Raw genomic sequence first — 19,341 nt, forward strand, 5'->3', positions numbered from 1 at the left:
ATTGCTTTATCTATTTCTACAAGAAATGCCATTGGGATTTGATTGGCATTGCATTAAACCTATAGAGAACTTTTGGTAATATTGCCATTTTGATGATGTTAGTTCTGCCTATCCATGAACAGGGTATATTTTTCCATCTTCTAAGATCTTCTTCTATTTCTCTCTTTATGGTTCTGTAGTTTTCATTGTATAAATCTTTCACCTCTTTTGTTAGGTTGATTCCCAAGTATTTTATTTTTATTGAGGATATTGTGAATGGAGTGTTTTTCCTCAGTTCCATTTCAGAAATTTTGTTGCTGATGTACAGAAATGCCTTTGATTTATGCGTGTTGATTTTATATCCTGCCACTTTGCTGAATTCATTTATTAGTTCTAGTAGTTTCTTTGTAGACCCTTTTGGGTCTTCTAGGTAGGGGAAGCTTTGCCTTATATTAATCTTAAGAGTCAGAAGTCTTTGTCATCACATTCTGAACATTTTATAAAACATTAGAAGATAAAAGTCATTTAAAAAGATGCATACGTATAGTTTCAGGTACCAAAAAGTAAATTTTATTAAATACAGTTATTTTCCATAGTAACTTTTAATCCTGGTAGCTGATAAGTAGCCAAATAAATAACATAATTTATAGTGCTGTTGTGGTAGATAACTTTTTTGACTTTCATTTTCTACCTGCTTAGTTACCACTGTAACCAGCTTAGGAAGAAATATTTACACCTAACAAATGTGCCTTTTATGTGCTTCAGAAAAAGATACATTAGTTAATGAATAATTTTTAGATATGATTAGAACATTTTTCCTTAAGAAAAATTCATTATGTAAAAATGCTAAGTTGTATAAACATTGACATATAAAATTCTTACTTTTAGAATATTATGAGTCAATGAAATTTTTTTCTTTTCTTTCTTTCTTTTTTTTTTTTTTTTGTGGTACTGGGGATTGAACCCAGGGGTACTTAATCACTGAGGCTGGCTTTGAATTTGAGATCTTCCTGCCTCAGCCTCCTGAGCCAATGGGTTTACAGGCATGTGCCACCGTGCCTGGCTTCTCCATATTTTCTTTTATTTGTTTAAATTAGTTATACATGACAGTAGAATGCATTTATGCACTTTGATATATTATACATAGATGGGGATATAATTTCTCATTTTTCTTAATGTACACATTACAGAATCATATTGGTCGTGTAGTCACATACATACATACAGTAATAATGTCTGTTTCATTCTACTATCTTTCTATCCCCATATCCCCTTCCCTCTCCTCCCATAACTTCCCTCTATCTAATCTGAGGTAACACTATTCTTTCCTAGTGCCCCCCCCCCTTATTGTGAATTAGCATCCGCATATTAGAGAAAATATTCAGCTTTTGGTTTTGTGAGATTGGCTTATTTTGCTTAGCATGATATTCTCCAACTCCAACCATTTACTGGCAAATGCCATAACTTCACTCTTCTTTAAAGCTGAGTAATATTCCATTGAGCATATGTACCACATTTTCTTTATCCATTCATATCTATTGAGGGACACGTAGGTTGATTTCATAGTTTAGCTATTGTGAATTGAGCTGTTAAAAACATTGATGTGTCTGCATCACTATAGTATGCTGATTTTAAGTCCTTTGGGTGTAAACCAAGGAATGGGATAACTGGGTCAAATGGTGGTTCCATTCCCAATTTTCTGAGAAATCTCCATATTGCTTTCCATAGTGGTTGAACCAATTTGCAGTCCCACCACCAATGTATGAGTGTACTTTTTTCTCATGTATGTTATCTTGTTTAGTTATCTTATGTTTGAGGACAAAAAAATTGGAAAATAGTTTAAGTAAACATTTTATTTTTTGAGTTAGCAATTAAAATTTGTTCAAAAGATGAATATTAATATTTGAGTATTAAATTTTAGTAACTCATGAATTCTAAGTTCTTTACAGGAATCCAATATGTGAAGATAGAAATTATTAAAGCAGTTTTATAATAGTAAAACAAAGCAAGGAGGAATAAATATGAGGTGAGGCTGTAAAGATTGTTAGTCTCCTTGTTTGACAGCACGATGACTAAAAGAGGTTTTTTACTATCCCTAAGATGACTTCTAAAAGTATATCTGTCCTATGAAATTTTCTTTTCTTGTACAAAATTTATTTATTGTGTGTTTTCAGGTGTTTTAGCATTGTTTCCTTAGAATATAGCTCTTTAAAAAGCATAAACTTTAAAATAGATTTTTTTTTTTTAGAAATTCAGAGTTGAAAATCTTGTGGTGTGTATATATTTATACCTAGAAATCTGTTTCTTTATTTTGAATGAATAAAAGATTGCCAAAGATTCAGTATAAATCCTCATTTTCCTTTTTTATTATTCTGGTGCCTGGTACATACTCTTTTTAAGTTTGTGGACATGATTAGTTTCATTCATTGACTATTGATTCCCTCTTGAGTATAAAAGGTACTAGTCTTAAAAATTAATAACCCTCAATCTTGGCTCAACTGTCTAATTTATGTTTGGGCAAATCATTTGGTTTCTTTGCCCCTGGTTTTGTAGCCACAACGTAGGAATACAATTTATGTTCCCTACCTTCAACCTATGGAGGGACATTAGATAAGCATCCCTATAACTGCATTCCATGGTTCCTACTTCATGGAAAAAATGAAAACTGTTATTTACTCAAGGGTGAACTTTCTTCAGAGTTCTACTCTTTTCTCTCCTGGATGCAAGTTCATCCATATTTGTACCTGTTCTTATCCCATGTGGATGAGATGTATCTATTTAAGGTTATTCCTTTCTTTCTTTTTTTTAGAGAGAAAGAGAATTTTAATATTTATTTTTTTTTTTAGTTTTTGGCGGACACATCTTTGTTTGTATGTGGTGTTGAGGATCGAACCCGGGCCACACGCATGCCAGGCGAGCACGCTACCGCTTGAGCCACATCCCGGCCCTTAAGGTTATTCCTTTCAACACTTTCCTTTGACTTTATCACAGTAGCTCTACCCTTTTGCAGAACATTACTGCATTTGTCATTTTTGATTTGGTTACATTTTCCCCTCTTTACAATGTAGGCTTATACATAAAACATCAATAATTCTTAACTTCATCTTTCCATATTATCCTTCTGAAGTAACTAATGTTGGTTGTGTCTGTTCATTTTTAAACACTGTATACATTTTCTGTCTATAAATGTATTTTCCCCCTTTTTTAATAAAAAAAATTGAATTATAAAATATGTATTACTGTACAATTTACTTTCTGCAGCTTGCTTTTGTTCCCTAAATATCTCACGGGCAATATATTTAATTATTATTTTTGGCAATTGTATGATATTTCATAGAATGCATATGTAAATATTTAACTTTTTACTTTTTGATTGCTATTCACATTCTTTCTGATTTGCTGAAGTTAATAAAGTTTTGTGTTTGCTCATATTCCTGATGTATTTGAGCTTTTGTTTGAATTGATAGATTTCTAAGAGTGATAGTGCTAGATCAAGGGGCATTCATATTTAAAATTTTGATACTGTGAAATTTCTTTTCAAAAACATTGTAGTATATTATCCTGCAAAAGTAGTGTTTTGTCTTACCATTCTCCCCAAAGTTCTGATGGTCTCTTTGCTGCATTAGTTTTCATTTCCCTCAGTATTATTGAAGTTAAATATGTATTGCTAATTGTTTCCTGGTATATAAATTATCTGTTAATATACAGATAAGTTTTGTTGGCTTGTTCTTTTCTTAAATGGTAGAAACTCTTTTTTGTAGGATCATTATCTCCTTGACCCATGTTAGGAATGTCATTAGTATACATACATTTAAAAAAATTTTAAAACACACCTTAGCCATATTGAGTTAATTATGTTTTGGGTAGGGGATTGAACCTAGGGACACTTTATCATTGAACTACATTTCCAGCTCTTTTTTTAAATTTTATTTTGAGACCGGTCACACCAAGTAGGGGAGGCAGGTCTCCAACTTGATATCCTTCTGCCTTAGCCTTCGAGTATCTGGGATCATAGGCATTTGCCATTGTGCTTGGCCACATTGGGTTATTTTGAAGCAGCTTTTTGAGTAGGAACCTTTCCTACTGTTACCAGTCATCATGGAGTTCTTTTGCTTAACTTGGGACAGGAATCAGGAAATGACAAAGTACAGCTAATTTTGGGCTTATTGGCTGTTCCTGTTAACAGACTTCTTTTGCTCAATTCGAGAAAGAAATCATAAAGGTGGGGCTGGGATTGTGGCTCAGTGGTACAGTGCTCGCCTAGCACATGCAAGGCCCTGGGTTCAATCTTCAGCACCACATAAAAATAAAATAAAATAAAGATATTGTGTCCAACTACAACTAAAAAATAAATATTAAAAAAAAGAAATCATAAAGGTAAGCAATAACACCCAAACAAAGCTTTATTCCTGTGCAAAAGGAAGACAGTGCACAAGATAGGACCCTGAACTGCTATTTGAGGAGGTAAGAAGCAAAGCTTATATAGACAAAGATTGTGGGCTGGCACAGACACTTGCACACAATCTCAGAAGTTCTGTACATTTTTGGTCAGTTCCTTGCTGTCAGCACCAGGGTTTGCACTTGATATGGTGATTTGCATATGTGCATTGAGTTCCTCTGTGCTCAGCTCATAAAAGATAGCCTTACTTACTTCCACCATCCCAGGAAAATCATGTATAGGTCAAGTTCAGGCCTATTAAACATGTATAGGGTTGTTGAAAAGCTTAAGGGAGGAGTCAGCAGCTCCAGAACCTGGAACCTAATGATTAATGGAAACAATATTTTAAAAGCAACTCGCTTTCAGTTGGAAACCATGAAGGGGCAATTAGGGACCTGCTCAGTCCTGCTCAGTCTTACTATCAGACACTCAGTTTTACTCTGAAATTAATCAGGACAATATGATATTGATATAGGCAACCACAGCAAAATAGAGTGCTCAGGAACAAATGAGTGTGTTTGGAATCTTGAAGTATGAGGAGAGGACATCTTATTTGAATTGGGGGAAGAATGAACTAATTATTTTAGATAATACACTCTTTATTTATAAGAAAATAGTCTTTACAGTTTTACCAAAACATTAAGTCAGTCAAATAAATGATCCTGGTTGACAGATGAGGCTCTTATCTTTTAAGAGCCAATAGCAGCCTCTCTGCTTATTCCTGTTAAAATATTTATAGTACACTGAAATTGCCCATTATTTGTGTTTTCTTTTCTATAACATTGTAAATTCCTGGAAGGTAGGGAATTTTGTTGTACACCCATTGAGTAAATGAGATGTAGGTACTTTTATAAATATCTGTGGAATTAGTAGATGTGCTTAGTTATTTATTTCTCCATTTTTCTATAGTCTAATTTCTATTGTCAAGAAAAATTGTTTATATGATAAATTGTTTTTATGTTAATAAAAATTTGTTAGCTTTTTCTAAAGGTAAGGGTGGAGTTTTTTAAACACTAGACCTAGTAAATAAGTAATCCATAAGATAGGATTAAAAATAGAGTTTTTTTTTAATTTTCAAGACTTTAAATATAGAAAATTTGCTTCTTTGGTTTAACATACATTTTTTTGGGAGGGTGCTGGGGATTGAACCCAGGGCCTTGTGCATGAGAGGCAGGCACTCTACCAACTGAGCTATATCCCCAGCCCTAACATATCTTTTTTTATGCTTATAATTTTTGTGTATAGTAGTAAAAAGGATTTAATTTTCTCAAGTTTGTTTAAATTGAATTGTCAATTCAGTGATAACCATGTAATAAAATTAGTTTTTCATCAAGTCATTATAATTGCTTAAATAACTTCTGTTTACTAGCCTTCATGCTAAGTGATATACCCATATACACATGTATATGTGATACATATTTAAAAGGGAGTCTAGAAGATAGCATATAGCTATAACATCATCTGAAGTCTAACAACCTAGCGAAACCAGTAAACATTTTGGTGTATATTCTTTATTGTTTGTTTTTTGGTATGGATACTTCCCCCCTCTTGCCCCCAATTAAGGTTCATATCTAAAATTAATTGGCTGCCATTTACATACACCTGAGAAAAGTGCATTCTGATATTTGTACTCCATCAGAAATGGGAAGTGAAACACATGATGGAAATTGTATTCCATATCATAGTGGTTTTCAATCCATAGACTGGTACTGGTTATATAGTAAAGTTCTTACTTATCCAAGGTCAAATAAGGAAATTTGTAGTGATGATGAATAGTAATATGATTTTTTTCCAACACATATAGTGTCCTATATTCTGAGTGTGTTTTTGGAGAGTTAAAATGTTCAGTCTTGTGTGAAATGTTGGCAAAGGTTAGTCCGTTGTAGGTAAAGATGATGAACATATTACTTTGTAAAGTACAACAATAAATAGTAATCCTGTGTTGTTCTCTGCTTCATTTTTTAAATATATATTTTTAGTTTTAGATGGACACAATGCCTTTATTTTATTTGTTTTTATTTTTATATGGTGCCAGGGATTGAACCAAGTGCCTCATGCATGCTAGGCAAGTGCTCTACCACTGATCCACAACCTTGGCCCTCTGCTCCAGATTTTAAGAATGTTATTTCAGTGCTGTATGAAATTTAGTAACATTTATAGTGACTACTGGTGATCATCTTATATACTTCTTTTTAATTAACCATAAAAGTAATTAACATTGTATATTAATTTCTCATGTTTACTAGTTATTGAGGACATTTTATGTTTTCTATTCATAGTACCTGGTTATGGATTATTATGTTGGTGGGGATTTGCTTACTCTGCTCAGCAAATTTGAAGATAGATTGCCTGAAGATATGGCTCGATTTTACTTGGCTGAGATGGTGATAGCAATTGACTCAGTTCATCAGCTACATTATGTGCACAGGTAAATCAGTCCTTTATTGCATCTGGCTATGAGTTACCATGTAATATCTACAAACTGAAGTATTTTTCTACCAAATTTATTAATTATGGTCTTAGATGCATTGCTCATCTGATTTTGCTTATTTTATTTTGTTGTTGTCATTATTTAATCAGCATTACTGAATAGATGTTCCTGCTTATACATAAATGTATCTGTATAATATCTAAAAGTACCTACTTAGAGTCAGCATTTTTGAGAGAACACTTCTAAAAACACGTTAAATTTACTTATGATTTCCTTTCTAAAGGAGTATGCATTGGCCAGTTTCCTTGCATTCATTCTTATGTATTAATCATAGCTGAAATTCTAGGCCATAAATAATAGTTTCTATTTGCTAAGTAAGACTCATGTTATATAGTGTGTTTCTCAAGAAAATACTTTCAAGACTCATATAACCATCAAAAGAGATAAACATTTCTTTTCGTAGAAAATGGCAGTTTTTATGTTCATGGAATGATTTCATTATAAGCTGTTTGATAGATAACAATTTATTAAAAAAATTCTCTACTATTGTGTGTTATATTGTACAGGATAGAATGAAAAGAAAAATGTAGGCCTGTTTACAGAATGGTTTTTACACAGAATTGTTCTCATGCTTGTTGACATAAGTTAAAAATCCCTTTCTCCCTAAATAGCTTATAATGATTTATGGATAATAAATCATTAGAAACATTTGATGGTTTAAAGGAAAGTAGGAAATCATCACAGAGTTATTGGTGAATTAATCATTCAAATGAGATAAATCATTGGGTTATGCTAAATGTGAAAAAGAGACGGATTAGGCAGTAGGTAAAGGGTTATTGCTGTGTTAGGAATCAGACAATTTATGTTCTGCTCATGATTTCTTAACATTCTCGCTGAGCTGTCTATGTTCTTTTCAAGTTGAAAAACTTTGTCTTCGTTGTCTGAAGTTCTATCTTCCAAGTGTTCTACTCTGCTGGTAATACGCTCATTTGAGTTTTTAATTTGGTTTATTGTTTCCTGCATTTCCAGGATTTCTGTTTGTTTGTTTTTTATATCCTCTATCTCCCTATAGAGTTGATCTTTTGCTTCTTGGATTTGTTTATGTAATTCATTGTCAAAGTGATTTTTCATTGTCTGAATTTGATGAATAATGTCTTCCTTGAGACTCCAGATCATCTGAAGCATGTGTATCCTGAACTCTTTGTCTGATGTTCCATCAGCTGCAGATATTACCTCATCTAATGTTGAATTGACCTGTATTGTTTGTGGTCCTTTCTTTCCTTGTCTTTTCATACTGCTCATGATTCTTTCTAGCTTTGTGAAACTGTTGAGCTAATGTTTTTCCCCTTATATATTTGTATTGTTCTTGAATAGCTCCAAAATCCCTCTTTTTCGGAGAAAGACAATGTTAACAGATCCCAATATCAACAGTACATTATCTAAGGACAAGTTTTCATTATTAATACATTTATAGTTAGATTCTAAGACTATAGATATTGGATTTAATTATTACTTAAGAATATATTCCTTAGTTTCATAAAAGGCATACCATATCTGGTGGCATATAGAAAACTTAATTTCAGACGAAGGATGTTATACTTAAAGAGAAAGGAGTGAGGGAATGAGGTTAAACTAACTTAGCACCTTTGGAGAACTCTAACCACTCGACTGGTAATTTATGGAAGAATGTATAGACTCAACCTCCTATTTAGATAGTTACCTTATGTATAGATAGCAAAAGTTAGGAGATTGAAAGTGGTATAGAGAGAATACGAATTAAAAAAGAAAAGAAAAAAAATAACAAGGAAGAAAAGAGAACTAAGAGAAGGGAAAGGGAAGTAAGATAGAAATAAAGAAAAAAAAATGGGGGGGAGGTGGGGTATATGCAATTCCTCTATATTATATTACTTTGGTAATTCAGTTGTTCATGCTCAGTTCTTGGTTTCACATATGCTGAAGTTGTGGAAGAGAGAGAAGAAAAGAGAAAGGGAGGAAAAAAAAAAAGTCTCTCAGAACACTGTTTTCCTTGCTTCCAGTAGGTGGCGTTGTCTATTCCTAGTTTGAGCCTTTGTATTCAGGGTGGTGGGTATAGCCAGTGTGAAGGGAAATGAGCTTCCACCTGTATCTTCCCTACTCTAGTCTCTGAGGTAGAAACCAGGTACCTCTACAGTTGTTGTTTTGTGTTGATAGCTACAATCCCCAAAAGCTTGTGGGAAATATTTTGAGTTATCGCAGCTAAGGGTGGGGGAGTTGGAAACCGGGTACCTGGATCAGCCGCAACCGTGCTGGTAGCCACACCCACTTTGATGGGTTTTAAGGGTTGATGGGCTTTCTGGAGACTAGCGCTGGGGCGGGACCGGACTTCCTCCTCCGGTCTGGCTGAGCGGCTGGCGCCTTCCTGCTCCGGTCTGGCTGGCGGCTGGCGCCTTCCTGCTCCGGTCTGGCTGGCGGCTGGCGCCTTCCTGCTCCGGTCTGGTTGGGCGGCTGGCGCGGCTTCCTGCTCCAGAGGAAACAGACAATTTATAAGTCACTGATTTTCAAACTTCAGCTTACAGCAAGAGTCCTGGAAGGCTTGTTAAAATCCAGATTGTTGGGTGAACTCTTGAATTTTTAACTTGATAGGTTGCATGGGATGGGAATTAGCATCTCTGGTGCAGCTGCTGATCGGAGTGGTGCTGGTGGTGCTGGTGCTAGTGGTGCTGGTGGTGCTGGTGCTAGTGGTGCTGGTGGTGCTGCTGCTGCTGATTGAGTAACCTCACTTTGAGAACACTTCTAGGGTAGCAGGGAATATTTCTTTTATGTTCTCTGAGAAGAACATGTATGTGGAAGCAAGATGAAGTTTCTGTTTCAGTGTTTTTTAAGATATGATTTTAAAAAATGTTGATTGGTTTAATTAGTAATGAACTTCTGGGGACATTAATAAAGGAAGACTATTTTTATTTAAAAAATTCTATTTGGGCTGGAGGTGTCGCTCAGTGGTAAAGCAGTTGCCTAGCATGCATGAACCATGGGTTCTGTTCCCAACACCTGCCCACTGCCCACACACAGTTAACTGATATCAATTTGGCTTTTGCCTATTTGTATGTTTTTTTCTGTTGGTATCTGGTAGTCACAAATTTTTACCAAAAATAAAGACAGGAAGATGCTTAAAAACTGGTATTATGGTCTCAAAGAGTGAATTACAGGATGAGAAACTATAATGCTTTTTTTGTTGCTTAAAGAATAATTCAGTTTCCTAGCTGAGGACTATTATATAAATATATGAAAATATCATTTTATTGAATCCTTATAGAATATTGGTTACTAAGTAAATATGGAGTCCTAGACTTGAGGAGTTTAGACAGTCTTGACCCAGTTCATGTATACATTCTTGATGAGGAATGATTGTTTCTGAAAATTATTCCTGTAGTTTGAGGATACTTATTATGAGGTATTTGTGATACTCTGTATTCTTCCAGGCTTGTGACAGATTCTTAAGTGATCATAGCACCCTTTTTTACTGATGGTATTCGTAGTGTTATAATTCTTCTCAATATAGCATTTTAGGTAACAGCTATCGTTCTGATATTGTCGTGTGGATTAAAAACTGTATCAACACTGAGTTCTGCTTAGGTGCCTTTAATTTTAAAAGGTACCTACTGTTAAAATGAATCCTCTTTATTCCATTGTTGAGTGGCTCTGATATTATAGAATTCTATGTTATTGTCACTTAGAAAGTTCTCACATTCTCCAAAGCCTTTCTTTAGGCTAAATTTCTAAATATCTGTGGTTTTCCTGTTATCAGAATTAGTATACACATTCTTTCTTTCTTATCCCTCACATATTCCATGCCCACTCCCAAGTTGTTTTGTCCTCTGTCTTTACCTCTTTCTTTACCCTTCAGTGGATGTTCCAGTGTGTTAATACACTTTTAATGTTTTCAAAATGTGTTTTCAATTTTCTGAATAGACTACTTCCAACTAAGACTCCATTGAGGAAATATTTATTGACTCTTCTTTTGTAAAGAGCATAGTGTTAAACCATGTGGAATAGTAAATAGGTATGGTATAGTCCTGACTTTTAAGAAGCTATCAGTCTGTTTAGAGACATAAAATGTAAGACAGAAATAAGAATTAAAATAAATAATCACTTCAGACAAAAGTGTAAGAGATGTAGTGAGTTCAGGCTGTGAATTGCTAAATGAATTATATGAACAAATTACAGTCAGCCAAATTGGGATAACAAATTTAGTTCTGATGGTTAGTTAATTCTACTTTGTCCCATGGACTTTACCTATATTCTAACAATAATTCTGTTATTTAGATATCATCTAAAAATGGCTATTGTTCTATTTTATAAATGAGAAAACCAGACTCAGAGACATGAGTCAGTAAATAGCATGGCCTAGATGAAAATCTAAGTCAGCCTAACTCCAGGATTCATGCTCTTTGTATAACATGTTTTCCTAAACTTTGATGGATGAGAAGACTATGTGTTGGCAGAGAGGAAGGCATTCTCAATATATATAAGAGAAAAGTAGGAGCACACTGGCAAGAAAAGGCAGTTTTGAAGAAAACCAGTTTGGCTAGAAAAGAGAGTTTGTATTGAATTTGATAGGATATTTATTTGTAATTCAGATTTGGCCCTTATCATAGAACATGTATCATGTTATTGATCTTTCAGGAGCTAATAAGCTACCATTGATTTCAGGCAATGGAGTTTGTGGTTTTAGTTTAGTTTGTTTTTGGCAAGCTGCCTGTCATAAAGTTTTATGAAGTTTTCTAAATATTTTATAATTTATGAACTTCACGTGGGAGTTAGAGAATATAAGAAAGGAATAGTAGGGACAGGATATATTTAAGTAAGGAAATACTTTTGTTTTTCATGTGTTCTTTAAAGATAAATTTATTTACATACTTATTTATAAAACTACATTATAAATATTCTAATAGCACAAAAACTTCAATAAGAAATTTGCTAAAAGACTTATCAAGAGATGAATGAGCAATAGAAAGTAGCAAAACTGAGAAGTATAAAGTTCTTAAAAAAGTCCTCCTTTACCCACTCCCACACATGTCCATTTTCAGTATCCCTCACCAGAGTTGTTATAGTTGATGAGTCTACATAGATAAATCATAATCAACATAAGTTTATAGTTCATATTAGGATTCATTCTTCATGTACATTCTTTGGTTTTTGGCAAATGCAGAATGACATATGTGTACTTCTATATTATTATAGATGGTAGTTTCACTATCCTAAAAGTCTTCTGTGCTCCTTCTGTTCATTTCTTCATCCCCTCTAATCCTTGAACATCACTTTTTTTTTTTTAATACTAGCTCATAATTGTAGGGATTCTACAATTATGTGGAAATGTACAGGGAAGCATTCCCCTGGCAAGAAAACTCCTGGGGAGGGGACTGGGTAACAGGCACGCTGTTTCCCACCCTTAGAATGCCCTGCAATCTTTCTTAGGATCTAATTATATAGCTAATATATGTGCAGTGTCTAACTGGTATGGCAATGCCCTGAGAAGCCTCTGTGTTATTGCCTCATCAAGCCTCATCCTTGATTGCAGGCACATAGCTCCTGGGAATAAAGGAACTTGCTTGATAACTACAATGTTTGACCAAGCTCTGGTGCTCCTGGATCTGGCCACCTAACAGTAACTTCAGACAATGGACTTTCTTGAGAACTACACAAAGATCCTAACATTGCTTATTGTAATTGTGAAATATTACTGCAAAATAAACAACCTTATTGATACTCTAAACAATATTGTAATTATGGTACTAATGACCTAATATAACCTATTGGTATAAATAAATGTGGCTGCTTGGACAAGGAGCCACTCTGCTACTTTCCTGCCTCTGTACCTTGTCTCTGTCTACTCTTTATTATTATTCCTTACACATAATTTTGCCTATTCTAAAATGTCTTATAGTTGAAATCATACAGTATGTAACCTCTTTAGTTAGCTTCTTTCACTTACTAATATGCATTTAAGCGTCGTCTTTATCTTATTGTGACTTTAGAGCTCATATTGTTTTAGTTAATAATATCCCATTGTCTAGATATATACTAGTTCATTTGTTCATTTACCAGTCAGCTTTTTCACCACTGTGACTAAAGGACCCAACCAGAACAATTGTAGAGGAGGAAAGGTTTATTTAAGGGCTCACAGTTTTAAAAATCTCAGTCCATGGATAGCTGGCTCCAGTCCCCAGGGTTTGAAGTGAGGCCCAACATCATGGAGGAAGAGTGTGGCAGAGGGAAGCAGCTCTTATGGTGATTGGGAAGCAGAGAGATTCCACTCTCCACACCCCAGTAGCCACATCCCCAGTGAACCATTTCCTCTATTCACACCCCACCTGCCTCCTGTTATTACTCAGTTAATTCCATGAGGGATTAATTCACTTATTAGACTAAGGCTACAACTCAATCATACCTCATATCCAAATCATAACACCTACCAAGAGACATGGTGATTGCCTTCAGGGTTTTAAAAATGTCATCATTATTGTGTTATAATCTTCCAAGTTTTGACAGTTATGAATAAAACCGATTTTATGAGATTCTGTTTTCTCTCTTGTTATCCATATTATCTACCTTTAAAACTTTTTAGTGATTGTCTTTGAGCTTGAAATTTCTATATGGAACTAATCCAGTTTCATTTTTTAAATAATACATGTTGTTTGTTATTTATAATAGCAAAATAATCCTAATTCCTTCTTCCTATCCCTTATATCATTAATTTCATGCATATATAAAAATTCATATTCACATACATTCATGCTATTATTTTGAACTAGCTTATGTTAGATCATCTGAAGAATAAGAAAAATAAATTTTTATTTTACCTTCACTTATTCATTGTTCCGTGCTTTTACTTTCTTTATGTACCCAAGTTTCTGACCAATAACATTTTCCTTTCTTTGAAGAACTTTTTTCCTTTTTAAACATTTCTTGTTAGACAACACATTTCTACTGGTAATAGATTTCCTCAACTTTTGTTTGTCTGAGTAAGTCTTTCTCTTTCACTTTAAAAAATAAATTTTCAAGGTACAAAACTCTAGGTTGACCTATTTTTTCTCTTAACCTTCAATATTTCCCTCTGCTTTGTTACTTACATTGTTTCTAGGAGAAGTCATGACTTATTTTTTGTCCCTCTGTTGGTAAGAACCTCCCCGACCTCTCAGGTTTTTTTCAGGTGTTTTCCTTATTTTTGATGTTCTGTAGTTGGAAAATGATATATGTACATGTAGGTTATTTTTGTTCTTGTGTTTTTGTATTTATCCTACTTGATATTCTTTATGCTTCTTGGATCTATGATTTGGTGTCTACTATTAATTTTGGGAAATTCTCAGTCATAGCTTTAAATGTTGCTTTTCTTTTGTTCTTTTCCTTCTTATGTTCTCATTATACATGCTACACCTTTTGTCATCTCACAACTCTTGACTATCATTTTTTTTCAGCCTTCTCTTTAGTTTTCTATTTCTTTCTTTATTTCTTTTTTGGTACCTTCTAAATTGAACTTGGGGGCACTCAACCACTGAGCCATATCCTCCAGACTTATTTTGTATTTTATTTAGAGACAGGGTCCCACTGATTTGCCCAGCACCTCGCTTTTGCTGAGGCTAGCTTTGAACTTGTGATCCTCCTGTCTCACCTTCCCGAGCTGCTGGGCTTATAGGCATGTGCCACTGTGCCTGGCTTCTCTTGTTTTCTATTTTAAAAGTTTCTGTTGTGATAAGCTCAGAGGTTCTTTCCTCAGTACTTTCTAGTTTTCTAATGAGCCTATCAAAAGCATTCTTCATTTCTATTACAGTTTTTTTTTATCTCTCACATTTCTGACTCAGAATTTCCATCTATGTGCTTACATCTGCTCTTACATTGTATCTCCTTTTCCCATTAAAGTTCTTAACATATTAATAATAGTTTTTCAAATTACTCATCTCATACTTCCAACATTTCTGCTATATCTAACTTTGGTTCTGATGCTTGTTCAGTCTTTTGGTCTCTTTGTCTTTTTGTATGCCTTGTAATTATTTGTTGAAAAGTAGATATGCTATACTGGGTAAAAGAATGGCAGAATACTGTCTTCTTGTGATGTGATGGTAAGGTGTATGTGATGTGTTGTGAGTAGGAGAAGAATATAGTCCTGATTAAGTCTCCATCTTTTAATGAGGCTATGCTACTTAACGGCTTATTTGAGACAGAGTGGCTTGAGGGGACTGTAGTGGGTATTTCTCTTCTCCCATGTAGGTTGTGCTCTCATAAAACCCTTGCAGGTTAGACTTTGGTGAAATAGTTCTCCTGGGGCAGCCGTTCTTAAAAAGAGAATGTTCTGGCGTTTCTCTCTCTCTCCCTCCCTCTCTCCCTCCCTCTCTCCCTCCCTCTCTCCCTCCCTCTCTCTCTCTCTCTTTCTCTATTTCTAAACAGTACATTTACCACTCCCTCTGCTAGAAGGATGAGTATTTTTCTGTAATGATATCTGTGAGGACCTGGTCGAACTCCTAGTGGTGAGACTCACTAAAGTGTGAGATCTCCATATGACTGGGCTTCTCTGAATTTTTAATCTCTCAGGCTGTCTACAAACCTCCAGCAATATGTCAGTTGCAGTTTTTAAGTTTTCCTAACCAAACACTGGTTTCAGGCAAGGTTTTTGCTTGTGAATTTTGGCTCTGCTCAGTTGTGATTCTCTGTTCTGCCTGTCCCTCTCACTCCAATATTGGGAACAAAAATTTGTGACTTTCTTCTATTATGTGTCTAAGAATTATTGATTTTTCTAGTTTGTTATTATTATTAGGGCATAGTGGTGACTTCTGAGTTGCTTATTTGCTAGACTGAAAACTAGAAGTTTCCCCCCATATATTTTATTAAATTTTAGATTTCAAAGTAACATGTTTTATCATTGAGATTACAGTAACTTGGAACTTTGTAAAAATATAGTTTTCCCGTAAAGATGAAAAGATTCCCAAAGGTATTTTTAAAGTGTTAATTGACTAGCTGCTGAATTACAAACTTATTTCCTCATTATTTTTTGGAGAAACCTAAAGATGTTATGGTATTACAAATACTCACAAGGGACAATTATTATTTTCTGAGAATTACCCCAGCAGCTCAGCTCTTTTTAAGTTGGCAGAGAAAGGATACATTGGGATTGAGGAGAGAAGAAATACAGTGTTAACAGATTAGCTAATACTGGTGAATATTGTTTAGAGAAATTAAAAATAATTAGTGACTAACAGATTTGAAATACTTTATATAGGTCATATTTCCCCAACTACATATATAGATCTAATACAATATCCATAAAAAACCTACCTTTTTTATGTAGATAAAGACAAACATAAATTTCTTATGGCAAGGCAATAGAACTAGAGTAGTTAGAAGAATTTTGAAAAAGGAGAATAAAGTAGGAGGAATCACTCTACCTGATTTTAACTCTTATTGTATCATCACCACAAGCAAGATAGTATTGCTAATTATGGATTAATAAATACATATTCATTGGAATAGAAGAAAGAATCTAGACATAGACTAACATAAGTATTCCCAGATGATTTTGACAAGGGTGCAAAAGCAATTAAATGGAAGAAAGATAATTTTCAGCAAGTTCTAGATGCTAGAATCAGGCAAGAAAATAGAGTGGGGATGTAGCTGTGTTGTAGAGTGCTTGCCTAGCATGTGTATGGTCCTGCCTGGATTTGATTCTTAGCATTGCAACAAAACAAAGTTCCCCAAACTTAGTGAAATACAGAAGTTAATGTTAAATGGATCATGGATTTAAATGTACAGAGTAAAACTGTAAAACATTTGAGAGGAAAACGCTAGAGAACATTTTGGGTTCTTGGACTTCCTAAGGAGTTTTTAGATGTGACGACAGAAGTATCATTAATAAAAGAAAAACGAAAAGACTTTATCAAAATTAAAAATGTGTTCTCTATGAAAGACCTTGGCAATAGGATGAAAAGACAAGCTATAGAATAGGGGAAAAGCCAATGAAATCTGTCGATACTCAGTCCAAGAAGCCAGAAGCCTCAGAAGAGGAAGAACCAATGATCAGCCCAAGTCTGTGGCTGAAAGCCTATAAGCTCGCTGGAGAGACACCTGTGTGAGTCTGCTTTCAGGGTCAACATATCTGGAGTCTGATGTCCCTAGGCCCTTATAGGAGCAGCAAAATAATATACCTATTTAAGAAGAATTGAGCTTGTAGGCATGTCAGAGTTTACCTCTCTGCTTTTTTTGTTCTATCCAGGCTTCCAGCCTCTTAGATGTTGCTGCCCACATTCAGGACGGGCCTTCCTCTCTTAGTTCACACCCAGATCATCTCTGGAAACACCCTCACAGACAGGTCCCCAAGTTGGACAGATGTTTATCTTATTTTTCATTTTATAAATACATTTATTGTGGACTTATTGTTCAGTCTGTACTGTTTTTCCAATATTCTAGCTATTCTGTTCTGTGAAAGACACAAATAGAATTGGAGGAAATATCCCCCTTTTTTGAGAAATTACTTGAAGATTAACTGTAATAATACAGATGAAGTGACAAAATAAGTTTTTAAGAAAAGCTGTAATAACTATATACCTGAACATGAAAGAGATGTAAAATAAAATAGAATAATAGATGAACAAACAAATCAGGGACACCTGATTCCTGTCCATGACAGGAAGAAGGTATTTCAACAGCTTAGCTAAGGAAAGGAAGGGCAAAGGAAATAAGCTATACAGGGGAAGGGCCATTAAGGTTCAGAAATTATATTTTATCATCAATTTAATGTAAAAGATATCACTTGAATACATAAAAATACAACATAATGAAATAACAATGTTTAAAAAAATATTTTTAGTTATAAATGGACACAATACCTTTATTTTATTTTTTATATTGTGCTTAGGATTGAACCCAGTGCCTCGTGTGCTAGGCAAGCCTTTTTCCACTGAGCTCCAGCCCCAGCACAAGACATAACAATGTTATAAAAATATGGTATCCTTTCCTGTGTTTTTAACAAAGTGGTTGCCCCCCCCCCATTTTTAAAAAACATCTTCAAGGAGATTTTTTAAAAATTTAATATAATTAATTAATTTTTTAATATGGTGCTGAGGATCGAGCTCGTTGCCTCACACGTGCTAGGCTAGGCAAGCCCTCTACTTCTGAGCCACAACACCAGATTTCTTTTGATAATCTATAAACTCAGATTTTAGACTTTGCCATAGATGTACATAAATTTTCGACTTAAAGTTTGAATTCCAGCATTACTAATTTTTGATTTGCTGAAGAGGCAGTTTACATTTTAAGGGTGTATGCTTTCTCTTTAATCATTTATTTGCTGAATTTTAGAATTTGGGGGTAGAAGTAATTTCTAATGACTTGACATCATTAAGTGGGATGTGTGACAAATGTTGGGTTATGATAAAGTAAGTCCTAATTGTAGGTTGAACAAAAACCCCAGGTTATTTCTAAACATATTAACTAAACTCAGCAATATACTTCGTGTTCAGATTGTCAATTATAACTTAAAAAAATGCTAATAATCAAATACAAAATCCTGCTAATTACAATGTTGTATTGATTATATTGTGCTTTACTTTTAGATTACAGAGGGGGAAAGATTAGGACTTTGGTGGTATTTTCTAGCACCACATTGATGATCTGTGGATATAATCATAATGTTGATGCTGGTACCAAAATGTTACCAGCTGATACTGTGTGCCTTCCCTTGATTTCTGTTTCTTGGGTAGTTTCTTACAATATCATCTTGTAAACAGTGCTACACAGTTTCTTTCAAACTAAAAGGATCTTATTAGAATCACAGAAAATTATAAGGTATATAGTACTTTAAAATTGTGGAATAGAGAGAATTAGATATACATATACAATTTTTAGAAGACCAGTTTATTTGTTTATGTTGGATATAAACAAAGAAATAACTTATCTGTTATTTTATAAAAGAAAATATTTATTTTTTTTTAAAAAAGGTTCTTAGTAGACATAGGTATCTATAGTGGTAGAATATTTAACAGCTTTAAAAACAACACAGAATTTCTTCTCCATTTTAAAGCCTTCAAAGACACTTTTATAAAATGATCTGAAGATTTTGAATTTGTTTATTAGCTCTGTTTATAATAACACTAGTTATATCCTTGATAGTTAATATTAATAATAGTCATTTATGATACTGCTTTTTAAAAAATTATATATTTTTATTTATATATGACAGCGGAATGCATTACAATTCTTATTACACATATAGAGCACAATTTTTCATATCTCTGGTTGTATACAAAGTATATTCACACCAATTCTTCATACATGTACTTCATATGAAGACACATGTATTCACGTGTCTTCCTACATGTACTTTGGATAATAATGATCATCACATTTCACCACTTTTCTTCAAACATTTTTGATCTTAAAAGGAAAATTCTCTACCTTTTTGTATAACTGACCAGTGGTGTTCAGTTCATCTTCATTAAAAATTGTTGTGAGGGGGCTGGGGATGTGG

At 34.0% G+C, this 19,341-nt stretch overlaps 1 protein-coding gene across 9 annotated transcripts in view; it reads left to right on the forward strand.

Moving 5' to 3' along the window:
- Positions 1-19,341, forward strand: part of Cdc42bpa (CDC42 binding protein kinase alpha) — a 323,243-nt gene that overhangs the window by 102,293 nt on the left and 201,609 nt on the right. For all 9 annotated transcript variants that reach the window (XM_076831696.1, XM_076831690.1, XM_076831691.1 and 6 more), the window contains one exon: positions 6,697-6,845. In XM_076831696.1, coding sequence (XP_076687811.1) covers positions 6,697-6,845 — 149 coding nt within the window. The remainder of the gene's footprint in view (positions 1-6,696; positions 6,846-19,341) is intronic.

The sequence above is a fragment of the Callospermophilus lateralis genome, chromosome 13, assembly GCF_048772815.1.
Source record: "Callospermophilus lateralis isolate mCalLat2 chromosome 13, mCalLat2.hap1, whole genome shotgun sequence".
Lineage (NCBI taxonomy): Eukaryota > Metazoa > Chordata > Mammalia > Rodentia > Sciuridae > Callospermophilus > Callospermophilus lateralis.